At 54.3% G+C, this 20,669-nt stretch overlaps 5 protein-coding genes across 10 annotated transcripts; 1 reads left to right on the forward strand and 4 right to left on the reverse strand.

The window, feature by feature from the left end:
- The first annotated feature begins 20 nt into the window (after positions 1-20).
- UBXN10 (UBX domain protein 10) lies at positions 21-12,927 on the forward strand. Of its 5 annotated transcripts, none has more exons than XM_015296945.4 (3): positions 21-5,190; positions 5,787-5,942; positions 10,315-12,927. In XM_015296945.4, exons 2-3 carry the CDS (start codon positions 5,838-5,840, stop codon positions 11,188-11,190), a joined length of 981 nt encoding a protein of 326 aa, XP_015152431.3. In that variant the 5' UTR covers positions 21-5,190; positions 5,787-5,837; the 3' UTR covers positions 11,191-12,927. The 5 variants fall into 5 exon arrangements, with proteins under 5 accessions (XP_015152431.3, XP_024998325.2, XP_040507143.1 ...); XM_025142557.3 differs by having other exon boundaries at positions 5,787-5,904; XM_040651209.2 differs by lacking the exons at positions 21-5,190; positions 5,787-5,942 and adding an exon at positions 9,120-9,199.
- Positions 1,600-3,512, reverse strand: LOC121107403 (basic phospholipase A2 10-like). Its single transcript, XM_046903285.1, has 5 exons — positions 3,429-3,512; positions 3,004-3,060; positions 2,766-2,895; positions 2,251-2,357; positions 1,600-2,118 (listed from the first exon to the last, which is right to left on the reverse strand). The coding sequence occupies exons 2-5, from the start codon at positions 3,041-3,043 to the stop codon at positions 2,012-2,014; spliced, it is 384 nt and encodes a 127-aa protein (XP_046759241.1). The 5' UTR covers positions 3,044-3,060; positions 3,429-3,512; the 3' UTR covers positions 1,600-2,011.
- PLA2G5 (phospholipase A2 group V) lies at positions 4,858-6,443 on the reverse strand. Its single transcript, NM_001278044.4, has 5 exons — positions 6,281-6,443; positions 5,824-5,881; positions 5,394-5,538; positions 5,186-5,292; positions 4,858-5,106 (listed from the first exon to the last, which is right to left on the reverse strand). The coding sequence occupies exons 1-5, from the start codon at positions 6,302-6,304 to the stop codon at positions 4,982-4,984; spliced, it is 459 nt and encodes a 152-aa protein (NP_001264973.2). The 5' UTR covers positions 6,305-6,443; the 3' UTR covers positions 4,858-4,981.
- PLA2G2A (phospholipase A2 group IIA) lies at positions 6,948-8,059 on the reverse strand. The gene is given in 4 exon segments (NM_001277914.1): positions 6,948-7,344; positions 7,449-7,555; positions 7,658-7,802; positions 7,989-8,059. Coding segments are annotated over 4 exon segments (435 nt in total). The 5' UTR covers positions 8,026-8,059; the 3' UTR covers positions 6,948-7,198.
- Positions 12,721-19,970, reverse strand: DDX19 (DEAD-box helicase 19). Of its 2 annotated transcripts, none has more exons than NM_001006568.2 (12): positions 19,857-19,970; positions 19,718-19,766; positions 19,588-19,641; positions 18,911-19,046; positions 17,886-17,978; positions 17,556-17,658; positions 17,207-17,321; positions 16,767-16,944; positions 16,144-16,381; positions 15,426-15,588; positions 14,798-14,989; positions 12,721-14,603 (listed from the first exon to the last, which is right to left on the reverse strand). In NM_001006568.2, the coding sequence occupies exons 1-12, from the start codon at positions 19,911-19,913 to the stop codon at positions 14,542-14,544; spliced, it is 1,440 nt and encodes a 479-aa protein (NP_001006568.1). In that variant the 5' UTR covers positions 19,914-19,970; the 3' UTR covers positions 12,721-14,541. The 2 variants fall into 2 exon arrangements, with proteins under 2 accessions (NP_001006568.1, XP_015152419.1); XM_015296933.4 differs by having other exon boundaries at positions 17,556-17,661.
- Between the last annotated feature and the right edge of the window lie 699 nt (positions 19,971-20,669).

Below are 20,669 nucleotides of genomic sequence, written 5' to 3' on the forward strand. Positions count from 1 at the left end.
ATGTCGGGATGCCCTTTGATGGGAGGGCAGGGGATGTTTACATGGACTGGAACTGAGTGAAGTCTTGTCTGTGCATGGCTTTGGTTATCTCAGCGCTCTGCACAAATTTGGAGAACTGGAGGGAAAACAGGAACAATGTTGTCCCTAGATGGCTGTCAAAAGCACCATGCTGTATCTTACTGTTTCCCTAATTGCTCACTTGGATGGCGAGAAAATGCAGAGTGCAAAGCATCCTCCCTTCCTGCTGTCTGATGTGGATGAGATGCAGAGCTGTGGATTTTGCTGATGCTCAACGCTCAGTCCCAAGTGATGCTAAATATTGCACTTCTCTGTGCCCCAGCAAGTGCTGTAACAACATTCTTGGGGTCTGCCTGGGGTTGCTGGTATTAATTAATGAGTTTGGCATGTTTACATGGAGCTGCCTTCCCCCCATGCACCAATTCCATTGCTGCTTTCAGCACTTGTGTAGCTCACTTCATTGCATCTGAGCTAACAGCTGCCTGTGGAGCTCCGTGTGAGCTGATTTGTATAGCCGGATGTCTGAGCAGAAAAATACATCAAATTTAAACAAGGAGAGCGTGTTTCAACTCATCCTGGTGTGCAATCTGTCAGCTGAATCACCTCCGTGTCCCATCCTGACAAGGACACAATCCTTGATTTACACCTCGCAAGCAGCAGCTGCTTGGCGCAGGGCTGCCCTTTCCTTCCTAGTGGGTGCTTGTGCTCCCCCCAGGGCTAAACAGTGGGTGCCTGGTTTGCAGCTGGTGGGGAGCATTTCTGATTCAAGAGATACTTCCTTATTCAGGGATGCTTCCTTGTTCAAGGGCTATTTCCCAGTACCACTGTCATCACATTTGGGACAAGCTAGGGTGTGAATTGCAGCTGGCAATGCCCAGGGCACGGCAGAGTGTGCTCCCGCTCCTGGGGATGCCAGCTTTTGTCACTGCTTTGGGGGTTGTACTTTACTACAGAGCCCCCCCAGGGTTTGCAGCACTGTCCAAGCACTCCTCTGAGGTCAACTATGCTGAATTTACCTGCAAGGCAGAAAACCTGTATTGTGAGGATGCTTGGGGCAACGAGGAAGCAGCTGCTGCCTGAACTGCCTTTTCCTAAGGGACATGCTGGAGATTGTTGCAAAATAAGGCCAAAACATTCTTTTCTGATGAGAAGCATGTTTTGTTCTGCTCTGACTGTGAGGCAAGCGTGATTTCCCCGCCATCCCATCGCAGCGAAGCTCACTGGCAGCCAGCCCTCCTGCAGCATCATGCCTGCTCACTGACTTTTGCAGCAGCTTCCATCTCTCTGCCTCAGGGAAGCTGCGAATTGTAGGCATCTGAAAGGCTGAGGGGTGCCAATGAGCACCGGTGGGGGATGCATCACCCTTCAGGGAGCATGGACTGGCTTCTCCCTGCAGAAAGGGGATGGTACCAGCGGGCAGCAATATAAGCAGGTTCTGAACCCTGCTGCTCAGCTCTGCTCCTTAGGGCTGGGTGTTATTTTTGTTGGTGTCTCCGCAGGAAGAGCTAATGGATGAGCTTCCCCCAGCGCTAGGGGTTGTCACTGAACGCAACAGAGTCGCATCACACAGAGGACCAAGGCTTTGTGCTCTCCGGTTTTATTTTGGAGCAACTTACAAGGTTCTGCAGCAAAGCAAGAAGCTGAGGGAGCCAACATCTCCGTGCAGCGATTTGCAGATGGGGAGCTTGAGCCAAAAGGGGTGAATGCCAACAGCAAGACTGCTTCCATCATCTCGCCCTTTGCTGTGACAAGGCGCAGGTGTCTGCTCCTCCCTTGTTTTTCTGAGCAGAAGCATTACATCTGTGCTACCCTCCCTCCTCAGACCCAGTGTCTAATGAGTGTCTAATGACGCAGCTTCACAAAAGGGCGGTTGTTCTCCTATCGTAGCCAAAAAGCCCTGAAGAAGAGGATCGGGAAGCGCTCCTGGCGCCACGCCGAGCTCCGCTTTGCTTACCAGCATGGAGGTGGGTTTATTACGAGGAGCCCATCTCCATCAGCAGCGCCCGCCTCGACACCTGCGCAGTGCCCGTCTGCGTGCCCGGCACAGCAGAGCCAAACGCTCACACCTGCAGGCTGCTCGCTGGCACCACGTCCCGGAGCCTACGGGAGCGAGAGGAAGCACAGCGCTGGGATGGTGGCTGTAGGAAGAACCCAGAGAGCTGCCAGGTTGGCAGTGGGGACTCTCAAGGCCGTTGGATGTGAGGATCTTAAACCACGGCCATGGGGACTTACTGCAGACAGGGACCCCTGGCTGGGGCACGGGGAGGCGTTGGGTCTGTCCCACGCGGCAGCGACGTGCAGTCAGCCTGGCGTAGCAGCAGGCACGGAGCAGGCAGCACCTGCAGCGAGAATGAGAGCCTGGCCCTGACCCGAACAGGCTGGTAGCTGCTCTCCAACTGCCTGCAGCAACTGCAAGCAGGGGTTGCATCCTCTCCTGCGCCAGGTCACCCAGAGCAAGCCCCAGCCCGCTCCCACTTTTGCTCTGCTCCCACCTCCACCTCTCAGCTTCCCCCTGCAGCCTTTCACAGGACCCCAGAATATCCCAGGTTGGAAGGGACCCGTAAAGATCACCGAGTCCAACTGCTGGCTCCAGCCTTTCTGCACACTGGCTTTTGGACCAGCCCTGCCCTGTGCTGCCATCCCATCCATTTCGGCTGATGCTCTCTGCCTGGACGGGGCTGCAGGAAGTGGTGCCTCACTTTCCCTAAATCCTGTTCCCCTTCTGTTGCCACTTGCTGATGCTGTACCGGTCCATGAAAGCAGCGCGACCGCGGCCCCATCCCGATCCACAGCCATGGGCAGTCAGGTTTCCCACAGTGCTTCCTTCCAGCCCTGGAGCAAACGTGTGCGGGTGCTTCCCACGAGCTGTGAGCATGCCTAAAGCAACAGGAAAATAGGATTTTGTGAGCGAGATAAACAAGCCCCGGGAAGCTGGAATGGAGCAGGTTTGGCTGGGATCTCCTTTTGTGTCGCAGCTGCACTCACCGCAGGCGAGCAGCAGTGCTGGCATCAGCAGGACCTTCATCTTCCTCTTGCCTGCACCTGGGGGAGAAACAGGCGCTGCCCTGCCAATCTTGCCTTGCTGAAATCAGGTTGAATTCTTCCAGAAGTTGAAGGGAGGGAGGCAGGAGGACTCCCTCACACAGTGCTGCTGCCTCTTGGCTGAAAGCGAGCGTACTCCTGTGCTGTCCCACCGCCCACCCCTCCAGCTCGCGTCCCACCGCCCCTCGCACCAAAGAGGACTTGGCAGCAGCATCTCCCCAGCTGAGATTTCCCCTCAAAGCATTTCATCACGAGGCAAGGAAAACAGCGCAGCGTGCAGCCTCCTCCTCCCAACGCCCCGACCCTATTTGCACTTCTGCAATGCGTTGGACCCCCAGCAGCAGAGGGGTCAGCCTGGGGTCTCTTACCGGGAAATGGTGCCAGTTCCGATTGCAGCCCCTCGCCTCTGGCTGAGTGCTGCCCTGTGCCTCTGGCTCCTGCCTGGAAGTGCCGAAATGCCTCTCGTCTGTCCCCACACGCCGTCCTGCTACGCCCCGTCCCTTGCCGGCCAAACCCACAGCCTGGTGTGACGCAGCCTGGAGCCCCTCGCTGCCGTCTGGGGACCCTCAGGCACCCTCCCAGTGCCCCCTGCTGCTCTCTGTAGCCTCCTGCTACGCTCCCACTGCTTTCTGTAACAGCCCAGTACCCTCCCTCTGTCTCCCAGTATCGTCTTGAGCATTCCAGTACACCCCCAGTGCTATGTAGAGACCCCCAAACACCCAGTAACCCCCAGTACTGCCAAAAGCCTCCCAGTATGCTCCCAGTTCCTCCCCCATTGCTTTGTAGTTGCCCTCAGAACTTTCTCAGTGCTCTCAGTACTACCTACAGACCCCAGGCATCCTCCCATCTTCATTTTTTTGGGGTCCCAAACCTTATTCTTTGAACCCAGACTTTATCTTATGCTCCAAAATGCCACTTGGAGGATCTAACCATCTTGATTTTTGGTCACAAAGTCCCTTTTTGAACATCCAAGTACTAACTTTAAGGGCTTGTAATCCTGTTTGTAGGGCCCAGACTCTGATTTTTCAGTCTAGGGAGTCATTCTTCAGGTTCACAAGTTCAGTTATAGGGTGTAAGTCATAATTTTGAGGGCTCAGCTCTTCTTTTTTTCATTCCATATGCTTATTTTAAGGGCCTGGAGCCCCATTTTGAGGGTCCATAACCTTTTTCAGCTCCCCAAACCCAACTTTGTTGATCTAAAGCCCCATGTTGAGTGTTCAAAGTCTCATTTTGTGAGGTGCTGGAAGACTGGGTGTCCATAGGCTGCACTGGGGGGCACTGGGAGGTTCTAGACAGTACCACAGAGCACTGGGATTTAATTGAAGGGCTCTGGACAACACTGAGGTTCAGTGCAAAGGCATTGGAAGCCTTTAGGCTGCACTAAGCAGCACTAGCAAGGTACTGCAGGGCTCAGTACAGTACTGAGCTGCACTGGGAAGGCGTAGAGAGGTTATTGTGGGGTGTTATGCAGCACTGGGAGACTATTGGGGATTTCTAGCAAGGATTGGGGTCCACTGGGAGTGTGGACCCCAGGAGGCTCTGGACAGCAGAGGGAGGTGGTTGAAAGGCTCTGGACAACACTAGGGGGCACTGGGAGCACACTGGGAGGTTCTAGGTAGCAGTGGGAGGTTACTGGGGGTGTTCTGGGGGTCTCTAGGCAGCATTGGAAGGCATTGAGAGGTTATTGAGCTGCTCTCTATAGCGCAGGGTGGTACTGTGTGTGTGCTAGGAGGCTCCAGAATGTAATGGGAGGCACTGGGAGGGCAGTGCTGGGCTCCAGCTCACAGAGAACCGAGATAATTTAAGCACATAATTTATTTTCACATCGATTGAGGTCATCAAGAATGTGCGCCCATGCAGATGCAAAACCCATCTGGAGCAGAGGGCCAAACCTGGAGAGTCTTCACTTTGCACGTGCTCATCACCTGCACTTGCACCTGGGGTACAGGACGTAGCGCCAGTTGTAGCTCCTTCTGTTCCTCTGCAGGCACAGCCCCAGGCTGCGGTCACACTCGCAGGACAGCTGGGCGCACCACGAGTCCCTGTCTGTGCGCAGCACCGATTTTCATTCGATTTCATTTCATTTCCAGAAGGGAGGAGCCCCGTTTGCAGCATCCCCACTTACTGCAGGTGAGGCGGCCGCTGTGCCAGCTGTACTTATAGCGCTGCTTCTTGGCGTTGCAGTGGTACCGCTGGAGGCTGTCATAGCAGGTGTCGTGCAGCTGGCAGCACCTGCACAGGGCTCTGAGCTTTCAGATTTTCTCCCCTGCTTCCCACACCCCCCGGATTCAAATGATAAACTTGGGCAGGGAGGTTTTTAAATGGCTGCTTACCTGTCTGTGGCATCCTTTGGCTGCCCGTGGCCCCCCACGCCGCAGTAGCAGCCATAGGAGGAGTAATTCAGCACGGCGTTTTTCCCCGTCATCTTTGTGACCACCTCCTGCAGCTGCCAGAGGCTCCCGCCAGCCAGTGATGAGCCTGGGGGGGAATTAATGTGATGACAGAAACCCTTTTCTCCCCTTTTTTGTCATCCTCCTGCTATCCCCGCATGGAGTCTTCCTCCACCAAGCCATCCCACCACGGTCTTACCTGCTGTGCTGGAGAGGAAACCCATTGCCAGCACAGGGGAGCTGTTATCTGGGGGGGTTGTTATGTGTTTTGGGGAGGTGGTGGTGGAAAATGAAAGCTTGAGAAGACCAAAGCTCTGACATCTCTGTTTGATGCAGGTGTGGCCGCCCCGGCAGCACAGATGAGGACACTTACCCCAAGCAAACAGTATGGCCAATGCAAGGAGAGCATTCATCTTTCCTGGAAGACTGCCCTGGAAGAGGAACCCAATGCCAGGTCATCTCCCCACTGCACCACCAAGCCTCTTGCAGCAGGTGACCTCTCTCTTTCTTGCTCCCCAGCCGGGGATGGAGTGAGGAGGCAGTGCTCATTGCAGCCCAGCCATGGCTTTGGCAACAAATGCTGTGTTTTAGGCATCAGGGAAAGAGCAGCAAAGGGGATCGGGTGGTGGAGAGCAGGGGAAAAAAAAGCAAAATGTAGAGAAAGAAGGAAAAGCTGGAGCCCTTGGACACAGCCCTGGACTGGTGTCTCAGACAGCCTCTCCTCTGCTGCTCAGCACTGCTTTCTCTGCCTGTGCCTCCATCCCCCCCTTGCAGCACAGCTTATGGTTAAGGTAGGAAAGAAAGGAAGGTGTTCCTCCATCCCTGCTCACCTCGGGAAAGCCTCTGCTGCTCATGGGCTGCATGGTTGGCATGGCCCCATTTATATAGGGCTTACTTTCACTTCCACAAACCTTCCGTGGGACACTCAACTCATCCAGTTCTGCAAGTGGGGCTTTTCTGTAAAGGAGAAGGCACCATCCTTCCCCTTTACATGAATGCAGGAAATCCCCCCACCCCTATCCATCCAGCAGTGATGACAGCAAAGCAGTGTCACTTCCAGTGTAGGAGGAAAGCAATGCACTGTACCCAAGCCCTAGCAGCTTGGGGGTGTTTTCCCCTGCTTTACCAGCCCTGCTGCTGCGGTACTGTGGGATAACCAGCCCTGATTCAGATGGTGTAAATCAAAGCCCTAAAAAGGGTTCTCAGGAGGCAGGCAATCCTTGAATACTGGCAAAAAAATGGCTTTCCTGACAGACTGCAGTGGGAAGGGATGACCCCCTGGCCATCAAAATATGAGGTTTGCTCTGCACGTTAGCTCTGGGAGTGAGTTCAGGGAAGAAGGAGGGGGATGTTGGGAGAAGCCAGCAACCCCAGGCTCGCTGCAGGGAAGTTTTGACAAACCCCAGGGAGTTTTGCTTGGTGGCACGTGTTTGTCCCCATTTCTCAATGCGTGGGACAGACCCATCTCTCAGAGGAACAACAGCAGAACACCGCAGAGCATTTTTTCACACCTTTTATTCAATTCCTTTTCTTTTGCTGGAAAATGAAATCAGTTGAGAAAAGAGAGGAGGAAGGGACAAGGACTCGCTTTTGGGGAGCCGGGGATCTCCAGCCATAGCGTGTGCCCTGCTCCCCCTGCGCGTCACCTCACCGGGAGGAGGGCTGCAGCCCCTCTCAGCACCCACATAACCCCGTCCTTCCCATAGCAATGAGGAAAGGCACTCCAAACTGGCCGACGTGTGTGGATTTCAGCACTGGAGCTTGCTGCCTCTGCACCTCAGCTTGAAGTAGAAGCGGTAGGACACGTTGTAGGAAGGCAGAGCGCTGGCAAAGCACGAAGCCACGGCCCTGTCACACAGGCAGGTCTCTCTCTTGCACCAGCTCTGCTCATCACCTGCAGGGGACAAACGTGATGCTCTGCCCCAGTGCTGCTGTGCCACGGTGTGCTGTCCCTGTGCGCTCACAGCCATGCCAGGCAATCTGCTCACTGGCACTCACCGCAGGTGATGTTCCCATCGATTACATCGAAGTGGTAGGGGGTTATCAGGGGGCTGCAGCTGCCCCCTCGCAGCCGCCTGTAGCAGCAGTCATGGGCATGGCAGCAGCTGCAGGAGATGTGTCAGAGGTGAGGGAAGCGCCGGCCCCAAATGCAAGGAGACAGGGAGGAGCACACGGCCCGACAGCAGCACGACTTTGCAGGTACTCACGTGTCAGTGGGGTCCACCGGGGTCCCTCTGCCCCCGATGCCGCAGAAGCACCCATACCAGCTGTAGGACAGCAAGGCACTCTTCCCTGTGGTCACTCTGATCATGCGCTCCAGCTCCAACATGCTGCCACGCGCCGGAGGCAGCCCTGCAGGGAGGGACATGGGGACAGAGTGCCACCAGCATGGCCCATCACCCAGCCCCCAAAACCACCCTGAGCACTGCAGGGAAATGGCAAAGCCTATGGACAAAAGACGCTCGAAGCCCGTGAGTCCATATGGTTTGTATGTGGAGGGGGGGGGGGATGAGACCCCATCCTCACCGACCGACTCACCGCAAGCCAGCAGCAGGGCGAGCAGGAGATTCCTCATCTTCACTGCGGAGGGAGAGGATGGCGAGCAGCACCCTGGGGCTGGTGATGAAATGGGGGCAATAAAATCCCACCCTCCTCTCCCTGCGGCTCTGAGGCTTGGCGGGTTTGCTTTATATGGATAGAGAGGGGAGAGGTCCTCCCCCTGTCCCTGGTCAGTGCCCCGTCCTCCCCCCTTGCACCAAGCCACGAAACCTTGCTTGCTATGGGGCTGGGACACGAGTGGTCTGTGCCCCAAAGTGGATATCTGGTGAGGTGGAGGCTCTGGATACAGACACGGTGCTCCAGCTTTGGCAGCATGGCCACGGTGCTGTTAGCAGCCTGTCCTCTGCAGCCCTTGAGTTGGTTGCTCTTTGGTCTTTCCCTTGCAATCTTCCCCAAATCTGGGACAACCGGAGAAGCCTCAAAGGGTCTGCAACACGAGACCACGGCCAAAGCAGGCTGGAAGCCATGGGAGCCCCATCGGGGATGCCTTTGGAGCACGGGTTATTGAATCACTACGCCCGCGACGTGATGCAAAGAGAGGCAGAGCAGCCGAGGAGATAACACACAAAGGCTGCTATCGCTGCCGAGGAGCCAGGCGGCCCAGAGCAAACAGCCAGCAGGCTCTGCCTTGATTCATAGCCCTGCTCCACCCTCGGTAATCAACCGAGCTTCCAAGGGAGGAGATCTATCAGTAAGAAAATGGTGCTTTGTGTGCACAGTGAGGTGGGTGAGGCTGGAGGCAGCTCTGGTCCCACCCTGCCCCACACCGTGTGGGTCAGGGCCTTGCGTGGAGGCGCTGGGTTAGGGTGGGCAGTGTGTGCTGTGCGTGAGCCCTCATCCCAACGGATGGGTTTGGGGTTTATTCGCCCAGTTCTACCCAGTGGGGCTGCACGGTCGCCCTGCTGCCACGCTCCCGGGGTTTAAACGCTTATCCTGAGCAAAGCAGAAGGCTCAGGTCACTTTTGGGGTTAAAACAGCGAAGTTCGGGCGAGCCCCGGCCGTCACGTGGCGCTCGGAGGACCGCGACAAGGGGGCGCTCTGCCCTGCGCGGCCGCTCCTCTCGGTGGTGGCCGGAAGTGAGGCGGTCGCCGTGGCAACGCGGCTGTGTTTACCGGCGGGCGCGGGCGGCCCCGGGTTGGCAGGTGTGAGGCGTCGGGGCCGGGCCGCGGGGCTGGGGCCTGGGGTCAGGAGTGAGCTGTGGGGCTGGGGTCTGGCTGTGGGGGCAGGACTGGGCTCAGTTGTGGAGCTGGGGACTGGCTGAGGGTCTGGACTGGGCTCAGCTGTGGGGTTGGGGCCTGACTGTGGGGTTGGGGCCTGAACTGGGCTCAGCTGTGGGGCTGAGGCCTGGGACCTGGGGCCTGGCAGTGGGGGCAGGATTGGGCTCAGCTGTGGGGTTGGGGCCTGACTGTGGGGCTGGGGCCTGACAGTGGAGGCAGGATTGGGCTCAGCTGTGGGGTTGGGGCCTGACTGTGCGGTTGGGACCTGAACTGGGCTCAGCTGTGGGGCTGAGGCCTGGGACCTGGGGCCTGGAGCCTGGCAGTGGGGGCAGGATTGGGCTCAGCTGTGGGGTTGGGGCACTAGAGGCTCTGCTAGAGAGCTGGGCTGCACTGTGGGGCTGGGGCTTACCCCACAAATGGGGCCCACTGCCACCCCAAATCATGGGCGTACAGCACTTTGGGCCCCTGTGGGTGCTGCCCTGTGGGTCCATCTCTGTCCCAACCCCGTGGAGCAGCTCGGGCAGCCAAAGTTAAACTGCTCTGTGTTAACAACACGTGCAGTGCTGGGGGGGGCTGGAGACCCTCACTTGGATGTGTCCCACTGTGGTGGCTGCAGGCAGTTTGGTTGTGCCGGGTGTAACCATGTATATAAATATTTATATAAGTGTGTATATAAGTGCTGCAGTGCATTCAGGATTTCCTCTTTGTTGCCTTGGAGCGTGTTTGTTGGCTGGAGTAAATCAAACACCCCCCACCCCCATGTGACTGCAGTTGTCCAGAGGAGTGTGCGTTCTGCTGCTCCTCAGAGCCCTGCTCAGAATGGGCACTGAGTGCCCAAACTAGGCAAGGGTGCAGTGGTAGTTTCATTCCTTCTGCTTATTTTGGGGAGACCGGGCAGCTGTAAGCAATTTGTGCACTACATTGGTGTGTATCTCATTATCTCTGGCTGCCGGCACTGAGCCACAGGATTCAGACAGTGACATGCCAGATCTTTGCTATTAGATGACATGCAGCACGAAATCAGCAGGGAGGTTAAGGCCATTTCAGGCCGTTTCCTGTAACTTTTCATTCTGCTTTCCCACCTGCAGGTGTCTTGGGAAGCAATGGCCACAGCAGCTCTTCTGAACCCAGTACCACTTTGCTGCTACTTCCCTTCAAGCACGGCGGTCTCTGTCTTTCAGCCAAACGCCATCACCATGCACATGACCCGGCCGAAATCTGCCAAGGGTCGCACGAGGTCGACCTTCAATTGCTCTGGGACCACAGGCGCCTATCCTTGTGCAGTGCCATCATCGCCGGCAGCTCCGCATGACTTACAGAGCAGCCGGAGAGCACCACCTATGAAAACGGTGTTCCCCCCCGGCCAGATATCCCCAGAGGAGATCCCTGAGCTCCTGCAGCAGGTGCCGTTACGGAGCTCGTCCTCCCTGAACAAATACAGAGTGCTCCCCTCCATTGGCCGAAAGGGTGTGGAAGGTGCAGCGGAGCAGAGCGGCCATCCGGATGTGAGCTGGGGGCGGGAGGATGATCCAAAAACTGCAGCTCCTTCTGGAGATCAAGGGTCTGCCTGCAGGCCACCAGAAAGCCATGTCCCTAATGAAGAAGCCTTGTGTGCTCCTGAGAAGCTGGGAAGGAAAATGAGGCAAGAGGGCCCTTTGTTATCAACTCTCAGTTTGGAAGAACCGCTGCAGAAAGAGTCACGTTTGCTGCTTGCTATTCGGTCTCCCTCTGGTCAACGATTTGAACATCACTTCAAGCCCACAGACAGCCTCCAGATGGTCCTTGCTATAGCAGAACACCAAACGGCCACCAAATACGAACGCTGCAGCATTGAAACCACGGAGGTGCCCAGACGGAGCTTCTGTGACCTCAACAGGTCCTTGCAGGAGTGTGGGATCCCCCACAAGTCTGTGCTGTGCATCCGGCAGGCTGAGCAGCAGGACTTACAGGACACCGACCTGTAAGCGTGGGCTGAGCACTGGAGCAGCCTGGTCTTCTTCGTCTTTCTAAAAGTTCCCCTGAAGCAGACTCGTGGATACCAAAAGCACGTGTTGAAGTGCTACTTCAAGTGTATCCACCTAGACCGACTGCATGGACGGCGTCTTTTATCCACAAGTTCCTTCCTGAGTGCCACCAACTTTGGCTTTTGAAATTGACAGTTTCCTTCTTAGATGTGTGTTCTGCTCTCAGAGCAGGAAGCTGCTTCTGTGTCCTCTTCTCTGTTTCAAAAAGGTGCCACTTCCCAGAGGGGATCACGCATTCAGGAAGGCAGAAACAGAACTGTTTTACTCTGCAAAACTCAGCTGGATTGTGGTTGTATTGGTGAGCAGTGGGATTTTCTCCTCAGTTTTTCTTCTCTTGTTTGACGACTGGTAGTTCAGAGGAGCTGGACAGTCAAGGTGGGATGCTGCAAAGAACTTCACTTAATGCTTTTACGCTCAAATGAGTTAGTCCTCAGGCCCAGCAGGTGCTGCTGTGGGAGTTTTTGTTTGCTTTTAATTCTGTATTGGCTTTGACTGAGGAATTGGCTCACCTGGCAGTTGTGTTTTATTGAACCAATGTGGCTCTTGCAGAGTTGTTTTGTCAAAACTCGCGAGTAGGGCAACTTAGTATGTTTGTGCTAAAAAAAAATGGACAGCTTGCCACACAGCTGAGCTCATTTGATAACATTGTGAGGCAAAACCCAGGCTTTTCAGCTCAGCAGAATTGCCAGAGCATCTCACGAGAGCAATAACAGTAGAAAACTCATTCCGGTGTTGACCAAGAATGTTGAATTTCATTCCAAAGTCAGTGTTCAGGGGTCCAGGTCTCCTCTGCAGCGGTTGGTAAGCCAGCTGTAGCAATGCCAGCGTCTCCAGGGAGAGCAGGAGACCTGGGATGCTTTCATCAGACCTTTCACAGCTGCTGTTATGATATTTGAAGCAGCTTTGAGAATGTGGACTCGGCTCAGGACCATGGATGTGGGTGGTAGAAGAACAGCACAGCAGTGTTAGCACGCAGAGACTGGTGCCTGCTCTGTGTCTGTGATGTCGCTTCTGCTGTCAGAGTATTTTCATACTGTGTGATGGTAAAAATCAATAAAACCTTTTCAGCTAAAACTTGAACTGGCAATGATTTCTGTTTGCTGGAGGCTCAGCATCCTCTTCAGGATGACACAAGCAGTGTCAAGCAGCTGAAGGTGAAGGCTCCAGAGATGGCCCAGATCACACAGCTCAGCCCTCCAACCAACCCACGTGGACTGCAGCGTCTCCAAAGAAGTGTATTTGTCTACAGCAAAGCCCACTGAGTCTCCATGTAGGCAAATGCAGTGCAGGAAGAAGCTGCCACCCCAGTTCTCCCCCTCTGCCCTTTGCAAACTGTGCCCTGTATGAGCAGGAGGTGAAACATCACCCTGAGCTGTTCCTAAATAGAAAATGGATCAGTGCTCCTGCCTGGGCTGCCCCTTACCTACAGCTCTTCAACAACAAGAAGGCGTTCAGAAACAAGCGGAGGCATCAGTCGGTATGTGTTCTTTATTCCAATTAAAAGTACATTAGAAACAGCACACAGGCCCAGCAGCAGCTTTCATGACAATTCAACTCACTGCTGTCACGAGGTCGTTCAGCTGTACCACGAAAGGAGGTGATTGCAACAAGTCTTCCACTCTGCACGCAAGCACTCACTCACCTGCCACTTTAAATAGGTTTCCAACAGAATAAAAATAGATACACCCCAGAATACAAAAGAGTTTAACAGATTTTTTTTTCTTTTTTTTTTCTTTTTTTTTTTTTTTCCCCCACTAAAGCCTTTATACAAATCGATAAAAGGGTGCACGGTTTCCTAAAATTTTAGGTACATTTTAAACGAGCCTCTTTTGTTTCTGTTTTGTTTTTTACTTGGTAAAAGGATCCACGTTCCTGTCTTTGAACAGAATATGACGGCCAGAATTGCAGAGTAAATTCCTAGTTTTCAATTTACAATGTGTACATCTGTTTGGAAGTGATTCCTGCACCGAGGAGCGGCCGGTGGCTGCTCGTGTGCGTCCCCGAGAGCTGTGCACTACTAAGCTGGAGCTCAGGAGCCTCCATCTCCTGCAAACCAGGCTGGGGGTGCAACCCGCAGGCTTTTCCTGTGCGCTGCAGTGGTCCCAACCCAACTCAAAGCCACAGAAGTTGCTGCTCATCCCTTCTCTGGCGTAGGTTGCCTTGAGATAAGGGCACGGCTGAGCTGCACTGCAGGCACAACGAAAGCGGGGAGCGCTTCCCCTCCACCATCTGACCTCTGATACTGAAGCATCCCAGCAGGTACAATTTGGTGTTTCTAAAGGGATTTTTTTTTTTTTTTTGGTCAACACACGCTGTTAGGACTTCTTTTTTTCTTCTTTTTTAAAGCCAGATAAATACTTCTATTATTGGTCAGTGAAATCCAGCAGTTCTGTATACATGATTCACGCAGCAGCATCTCAGAACCAGCACCCCCTGCCTGAAGGTGGCTAACCCCCACTCCAATGGATGCTAGCATTTGACAGAGGCAAATTTATTCAGCAAACTAATTAGTACAGTTCCCTTCACACCACCCCCCCTTCCCCACCCACCCCCCAATCGTTTGGCAAGGTTAAATGCTTCAGGTGAACTTCTCAAGCACTTACTTCAGCACTGTCACCACTGCACAGCGGCTGTTCTAACAGATCAAGGACAAAGTAAAAAGAAAGCTCTGCCCAGCAAAAGCAACACGGCACCTGTGTTAGAGACTCTGACTTACTGGAGACCCCCCCCTGGACAATTTACCTAACGAGAAGCCGGGCAAATCCATCATTAAGCCAGAAATGAGTCTTAAGAGCTCAGGGGAGCGCCAAGGAAGGTGACATCCTATTTTGTACAAGTTGAGTTTTTAGCCAAAAACCAGCTGCCTTGGTTTCGTTCTATCTTTTTTTTGTCTTTTAACAGATTGTGTTTATGCTGAACTTTGCTTCAATTAAAAGCAATAAAGCTTTTTTTTTTTTTCTCTTTTTTTTTTTTTCCCCCCAGATTAGTTTTCAGTAATTACATACTGCCCACTCGCGGCAAGTTTACTTCTTAGCATTCATAAAGATCTTCCCATTTTAAGGCTAGACTAAGAAATGTTAAAAGCTTCTGTAAACATTTCCTCTTCCTCCCCCCCATTAGTTGCACATTTGAAAGTCCAACTGCAATTTTTAAAATGAGGTAATTTTTGTGTACTCGTATCTTAGGAGTCCTCTTCGGGACGAGCTGAGAGGCGTGCCAATCTGAACGCTGATCCAATTGGAGTGGGAGAGCTTCCACAGCAGGGTATGCACCGGTTCCAGCAGCTGTCCTTCAGTTAGTTATCTTCTCAATTTCGTCCAAGTCATCAGTATCCAATTTGTTGATCTTTTTGCCTGTGAAAGACAAGAAACGGGTCAGACACCACACCAGAGAGCAGCAAAGGGAAAGCTGCTTCCTCCTGAGGAGCTGCACTGATCCGCTCGGGCTCAACAAACAGCCGTCAGTCAGATCTGCTCACGTCTACAGAAACTCGGTATTATGCAGAAACGACATCTAATTTTAGGGAAAAAAGCCTGAGGGTACATACTGAAGTGTTCCTGGATCCTGTTGAGGATATTCATGCTGTGCTTGCTGTCCACCATGTTGATCGCCAGCCCTCGCTTGCCGAAGCGCCCCGTGCGCCCGATGCGGTGCAGGTAGGTCTCGTTATCTGGATTTCCATCCTTGTCCACAGGAAGGTCAAAATTGATAACAACAGAGACCTGCTCCACATCGATCCCTGAGAAAAGAAAGCACCAGATGCTGTGATTTAAGCCATTCTGTAGCAGGAACAGCCTCCTGTGGCCTGACCTGTGTGTGTTTTGGTCAGAGTCTCCAACAGATACTCAGACAGCTGCCGTGTGGTCACCCCCAGAATGAATGAAGATTTAACAGGCAGTCTTTAACTCTGAAGCAACACAAGCAGCAACAACCAGCCCACAGAACCCACAAGCGCAGCTGGAAATGGACCTCCTTCACTCTGACATACAAGCCATCCAGCCATTAGCCCAGAGAATCCCACCTGCATGGCTAATGAAAAAACTGCTCAGAGTCACCTTAGGACTCTTGTTTGTCCAGAGTGGAACAGTCGAGGATAGAAATGCTTTCTGCAAGCCACCCCAATGTGAATGAAGCACTGCTTCTGCCCCTCCCGGCCCAGCTGTGCCTCGCCTTACCTCTGGCACAGACATTGGTGGTCACCAGCACCTTTTCCTTGCCCTCTCGGAAGCGCTCAATCACCGCGGCTCTCTGTTCCACCATCATTTCCCCGCTGAGCAGTGCCACCTGGTGGCCTTCCTTCGAGAGCTCTGCTGCCAGCCAGCCAGCCGTCTTCCGGGTCTGAAACACAAAGCAAAGCCTGTCTTTGCGAGGAAGTTTTACTCCACTTTACAAGCGAGACTTGCATTAGGTACATATACTGAATATCAGAACCATCGTCAAGAAAACAAAACTGCTCAGCTTGGAAAGGGGCAACGTTTGAGCAGACAGAAGTTGGGAAATCCAACAGAGGCTCCGCACAGTGTTGAATTAAACCGTTTCCAATTGGTTTCCTCAACTCTGACAGTGTCTGACATCTGGAGGCAGCAGAAGAGCAGGCTGCTGCAAGAGACTGCACGTACAGGTTCCATCCCATCTGAGCTTCACCAGCAGAGCTCTGTACAGCTATCTGCACTGCTTTTTCTCAGCTCTACGGTGGCTTCCAGGGAAAAGCCTTGGTGTAGCTCACAGGAAAAAAAGCCCTCACGTATGACAGCAATTACCAAACTTGTGGGCCAGGAAGAACTACGTATCAGATGAACTATAAGACTTCCCCATCCCTTCCTTGGGTTCCATTCTGAAAAGGACACCTGGCCAACGGAGTTGCTGGAAGTAACTTTCCCCAGAAGGACTCACGTGGCAGAAGACCATGGCCTGGGCAATGGTGATAGCGCCGTAGATATTACAGAGAGCACGGAACTTCTCATCTCTGCTATTGCACAGAACGTAATACTGCTTAATAGTGTCCAGTGTCTCCTCCTCTCGCTTCAGTTTGATGATGTTTGGGTCAGGAACAACTTTTTGAGCAAATTTCCACACGGAATCCTCAAAAGTGGCTGAGAACAGAAGCATCTGGCAGTCCCTGGGGAGCATTCTGCAAGAGAGAGCAAAGTGGGCAGCATTCCCATGCAGCACCCCTGGAATCTCCTGTTGGGATGGATGCCCAGGTAACACAGACCGACAACCTCAGAGCCAGTTATTTCAGTGGCTGCAAAGCCTCACACTCTTCTCACCAACACCTGATCATTCCCACATCTCACAGGCTCACATTCTTAATAAAAAAAAGAATAAAGCCATGCTCTGGGGCTTATTCCAGAAGAAAAATCACAACTGCTCATCTTTCCCTGGCGTTCTGCCTCTATCTGACACCAGGATTAGAGCTAAAGGTATTGTTTTAATCTTGCTGCTTTGCTGTGGAAGTCACCAGGGAAGAATGCAGCCCTGCTGCCCCTATGTTGCACAGTATCTGTAATGCTTACCTCTGAATGCGGATGCTCTGATCCTGATGGCCCTGGGTTGCTATCATCACGTCCGCCTCATCCAAGACGAACACTTTGATTTTCTTGGGATCAATGAACTTCAGCTTGGAGCACCAGTCCAGCACAGTGCCAGGTGTGCCAATCACAATCTGCTCTGAGATCTTCTGACCTCTCTCCACTGTTGAGACAGAAAGCCACCCGTCAAGCTCTGAGATCAGCCACAGTATAACTCATACTGAGCTCAGACTGAGCTAAGGAATAAACCATGGTAAAACCAAAGGCAATCATTGTTGTCCCAGGGCACCCACTGAGTTAATTCTCGTTACATCAAATTCATATTCTGTACACATGTTTAAAAATCATTACGTTCCAGTGCTGTATTGCACCCAAGGAAAACCATTTTCATTTGCAGTCTGTTGGTGGTGTTTCAGCTTACTCACATTTATTGCCTCGGACAGCATATGCAAGCTTCAGCTCCGGGTAAAACTTCCCCATCTGCTCGATCACTTTTCCTGTCTGAAGTGCCAGCTCGTATGTTGGGGAAAGGCACAGGCACTGTGGGGACAGAGGAATAATGAGCACGAGACAACCAACATCAACAGCATTTTTTTTAGGAAAGAATTCAGGCCTCATTAACATCGCTCAACTATCTCACAAGGAAATTGGGTTTAAGAAGCCCAGTAGAAGCCCAGGCCCTTCAGTAGGGGTCACTGCACCACCCCAAACCCCCCACAGAAGGGCTCACCTGTGCTACAACCTACCTGTGGGTACTTGGGAGCTACAACCCACCTGTGGGTACTTGTTCCCAGGTTCGACACGGCTGAGCATGGCGAGGACGAAGGCGGCCGTCTTGCCAGTACCAGACTGAGACTGTGCAATCAGGTTCTGCGGGCTGCTGCGACACACAGCAGGGTTCAACATCAGCGTGAGCTCAAGAAAACAAACCACCCCACAACGCTGGAGGAGAGCAAGTGCAGGCTGAGCCGTTCCCACAGCTCTGAGATGTGTCACTGCTCCGTCCTTTCTCCCCAGCCCCACTGCTGTCCTCCTGTCCCAGCAACAGGACAATCTTTCAGGCCCTTCCTACAGTGTGAGGAAGCAGAAAGCACGTGTACGTACGGTTCAGCAAGCATCATGGGCAGGGCGTTCTCCTGTATCTTTGATGGTCTGTTGAAGCCCATGGCATAGACTCCTTGCAGGAGCTGTGGTTTCCTGAAAACAGAGGGGTTCTCTCTTAAGCTTTGCCTTGTAATATCTTAGAGGCAAAGAGCTACACCATCCCAACGGGCAAGAAAAGCCTCGCAGCCAGACTCAAGCTGCAACGTCTGCATCCCTGCTGGGATTGCACTGCTGCATGACCACCATCAGTGGCAGGAAGCTGCAAGCAGCAGCGCAGTGCTCTTTGGAACAGAAGCTTTACCAAAAAAACCAACTCTCAATTTACTGTCAACCTGCACGCCTGCCTTTCAGCACGGAAAACCTTGTATCACAGCTCCAGAGGCTGCTGCTGTGCTTCTTGCATGTTCTAAAGCAGCTTTCCAGACAATCCTGGCCATCCTGGAATAGAGGCCACTAATCCTGTCCACTAATCCAACCTGAATCTCAGGTCATGGTGGCAGTGAGCTCCGAGCTGACGGCCTCCAAGTGCTCCAAGCTGTAAGCAGTGCTCCATTCAGAGCAGGTTGCACTTGTTCTGCCCACCACTTCCCACTGCTCAGCACCACACGCTGCTTGAAAAGATGGTATCACTTTCAGAGGACGGCTGGAACAAAAGCCCTTTGAAAGGTAACCTTGCACTGCTCAAGGACGCGCCAAGCCCAGCTCTGACACAGTTGCTAAGGCTGCACCAAGTCACAACATAGAGCTCAGTTAGCCCAGCTGCCTCATCCCTGACTCCCCCGGACTGTTTGCCTTCTGAAAGACAAAAGTGAGTCTGACAGGCACTTTAGGAGCTCTGCTTTTTGGGATACATCCCAGCCACTGAGGTTAAGGAAGCAGAACAACACCGGTGTGAAGTCACAGCAGGTCTGGTTTCCCTTTCAACAAAGCAGCAAAGCTGAGATCACCCACATAATCAACAACAACCCCACACGACCGCCTTTTGGTACGTGAATCCATCACACACAGCTCTCGTTGGCACTTACAGGTGCAGCTCCTCGAAGGACTTGACAGAGTAGAGCGGCGAGTTGGGGTCCCTCTGCAGCACCTCCACCTGGTTGGTGGTGTCCACCAAGTTGCTGCGGATCAGCTTGTTGAGCAGGGACTGGGCAGCTCGGTCCTCTGCCAAAAGGGAGGTGGAAAAAACATCGCGGGCGTCGCTTCTGGTGTGATGCTGTGCCACCCAAGGAAGGAAGAACCCAAATTCCCCCGCAGACAGCCCAGGCTTCCTAAACGCCAGGATATTCCATGCGTTCACACTTCACATTCAGCCACACGAAGTGAAGCTGGCAGAGTTTTAAGGCTGAACGGAGACCTCAGGGCTGAACTCATTTAAGGTACTACAGCTCAGCATCTAGCTGGGAAGCAGGGCTGAACATCCCGCTGTCTGTTGATATGGGGGCAGGTGGCTTTCAGGGCTTCTCTGTTTTCCATACCATCATTAAGGTTGGGAAGAGCACCGAGTCCCACTGAGGAAAGGGAAGCACGAGGAAACGGCACCTGGGAGGGTTCCAGGGCCAAAATCCGGCACGGGGTGAGGATGAATGGGATCGGAATGGAACCTGAGCGGCCACACGTGGGGCCTTCCCGGCAGATCCGCCCTCGGGATGACTGCCCGTGAGCCGCATCCCGAAGGATCCGGCGGCTCTGAGCGCTCACCCACCTTTCTCCTCATCCTCCGTCCTCTCCACGTTGTCGTCCGCCTTCGGCACGGCACCTGGGGGGGGAGGAGGGCGAGCTTGAGGCCTGAGAACGGCATGGAGAGCCCAGCCCGCCCTCCCCCCAGCGCTCACCATTGGCGTCGGGCTTGGCCTTCTCCTCCTTCAGCTGCAGGGTGCTCAGCTGCAACAAGGGCACACGGTGAGCCCGGCTGCGGGGCGGGGAGGGGGGGAGGAGGGGGGTGTGCGTGCGTAGGGAAGGGGAAGGTCTCACCGACTCCGCCGCCGCCTCCTGCTCGTCCACGGCCAGGGCCCACGAGTCGGTGGCCATGGCCGGGCCGGGCCGCGCCGCCAGCACCGCAATGGCGCCGGGCGCGGGAAGGGCGCCTGCGCGGCGCTTCTCCTCTTCCGGGTGGGGGCGGCGACAGCGGCACTATGGTTCCGGGGGAGCGGAGTTCCGCCTCGCGCCGGAAGGGTTAGGGCGGAGCACCGGGATGGGGGAGTGGGATTGGGATGGGGTCAGAGCGTGCCCCTGCTGCGCGGCGTGGTGTGGGGCCCTGCCCCGTTGTGGTGCTGTAGGGGCAGCCCTATTCAGCGATTCTGCGTTACGTGGGGTCAGCCCCGCGGTGTGCTGTGGGGTTGGGGTCACGCTCTGCCTCACTGCGCGGCACGGGGTGAGCCCCGCTCCCAGGGCACGCAGCGGGCTGCTGGGGCTGCCGGCACCCCAAAAGGCTCAGGAGAACGGAGCGAGGTGGGCTCACGCAGCTTTGGGCTGGTTGCTTTTGTGCTGCGGTTGCTGAGCTGCTGCAGGGGGGGCTTCCCCCTATAAGCGTGTCCCTGTGCGAGCCGGGGCTCAGGGCACAGCTGTGACATTTCCATCCCCGAAACGGAGACGCAGAGGGGGAGAACCGGGCCGTGGAACACGGAGGAGCCGCGTGGCCCATCCCCGCTCCACGTGTCCTGTTGGGACAGCAGCACTTGTGGGGCGGCCCCATCGGTACGCTCCGTTGCTGCGGTGACCCTCCAGCGGGGCAGGGCGCTGCCGCGGCACCCCGCCGCCCCCCCTTGTCCCTGCGGGGCCGGAGAG

Source organism: Gallus gallus, chromosome 21 (genome assembly GCF_016699485.2).
Source record: "Gallus gallus isolate bGalGal1 chromosome 21, bGalGal1.mat.broiler.GRCg7b, whole genome shotgun sequence".
Lineage (NCBI taxonomy): Eukaryota > Metazoa > Chordata > Aves > Galliformes > Phasianidae > Gallus > Gallus gallus.

Bases quoted from the DNA above. Each gene is read 5' to 3' on its own strand.
- LOC121107403 (XM_046903285.1), bottom strand. From the start codon at position 3,043: ATGAAGGTCCTGCTGATGCCAGCACTGCTGCTCGCCTGCG. The intron at 2,896-3,003 runs GTGAGTGCAGCT...CTGTTGCTTTAG, and splicing joins AGCACTGCTGCTCGCCTGCG to GCATGCTCACAGCTCGTGGG. The intron at 2,358-2,765 runs GTACAGCATCAG...TTCTCGCTGCAG, and splicing joins CGCGCTGCTTTCATGGACCG to GTGCTGCCTGCTCCGTGCCT.
- UBXN10 (XM_015296945.4), top strand. From the start codon at position 5,838: ATGGCCAATGCAAGGAGAGCATTCATCTTTCCTGGAAGACTGCCCTGG. The intron at 5,943-10,314 runs GTGACCTCTCTC...TCCCACCTGCAG, and splicing joins CACCAAGCCTCTTGCAGCAG to GTGTCTTGGGAAGCAATGGC.
- PLA2G5 (NM_001278044.4), bottom strand. From the start codon at position 6,304: ATGAGCAGCAGAGGCTTTCCCGAG. The intron at 5,539-5,823 runs GTAAGTGTCCTC...ATTCCCCCCCAG, and splicing joins GGCCATACTGTTTGCTTGGG to GCTCATCACTGGCTGGCGGG. The intron at 5,107-5,185 runs GTAAGTGGGGAT...TGCTGCGCACAG, and splicing joins CAGCGGCCGCCTCACCTGCA to ACAGGGACTCGTGGTGCGCC.
- DDX19 (XM_015296933.4), bottom strand. From the start codon at position 19,913: ATGGCCACCGACTCGTGGGCCCTGGCCGTGGACGAGCAGGAGGCGGCG. The intron at 17,322-17,555 runs GTGGGTTGTAGC...CTGTCCCCACAG, and splicing joins CTGGGAACAAGTACCCACAG to TGCCTGTGCCTTTCCCCAAC. The intron at 14,990-15,425 runs GTAAGGCGAGGC...TTCTTTTCTCAG, and splicing joins CACCAATGTCTGTGCCAGAG to GGATCGATGTGGAGCAGGTC.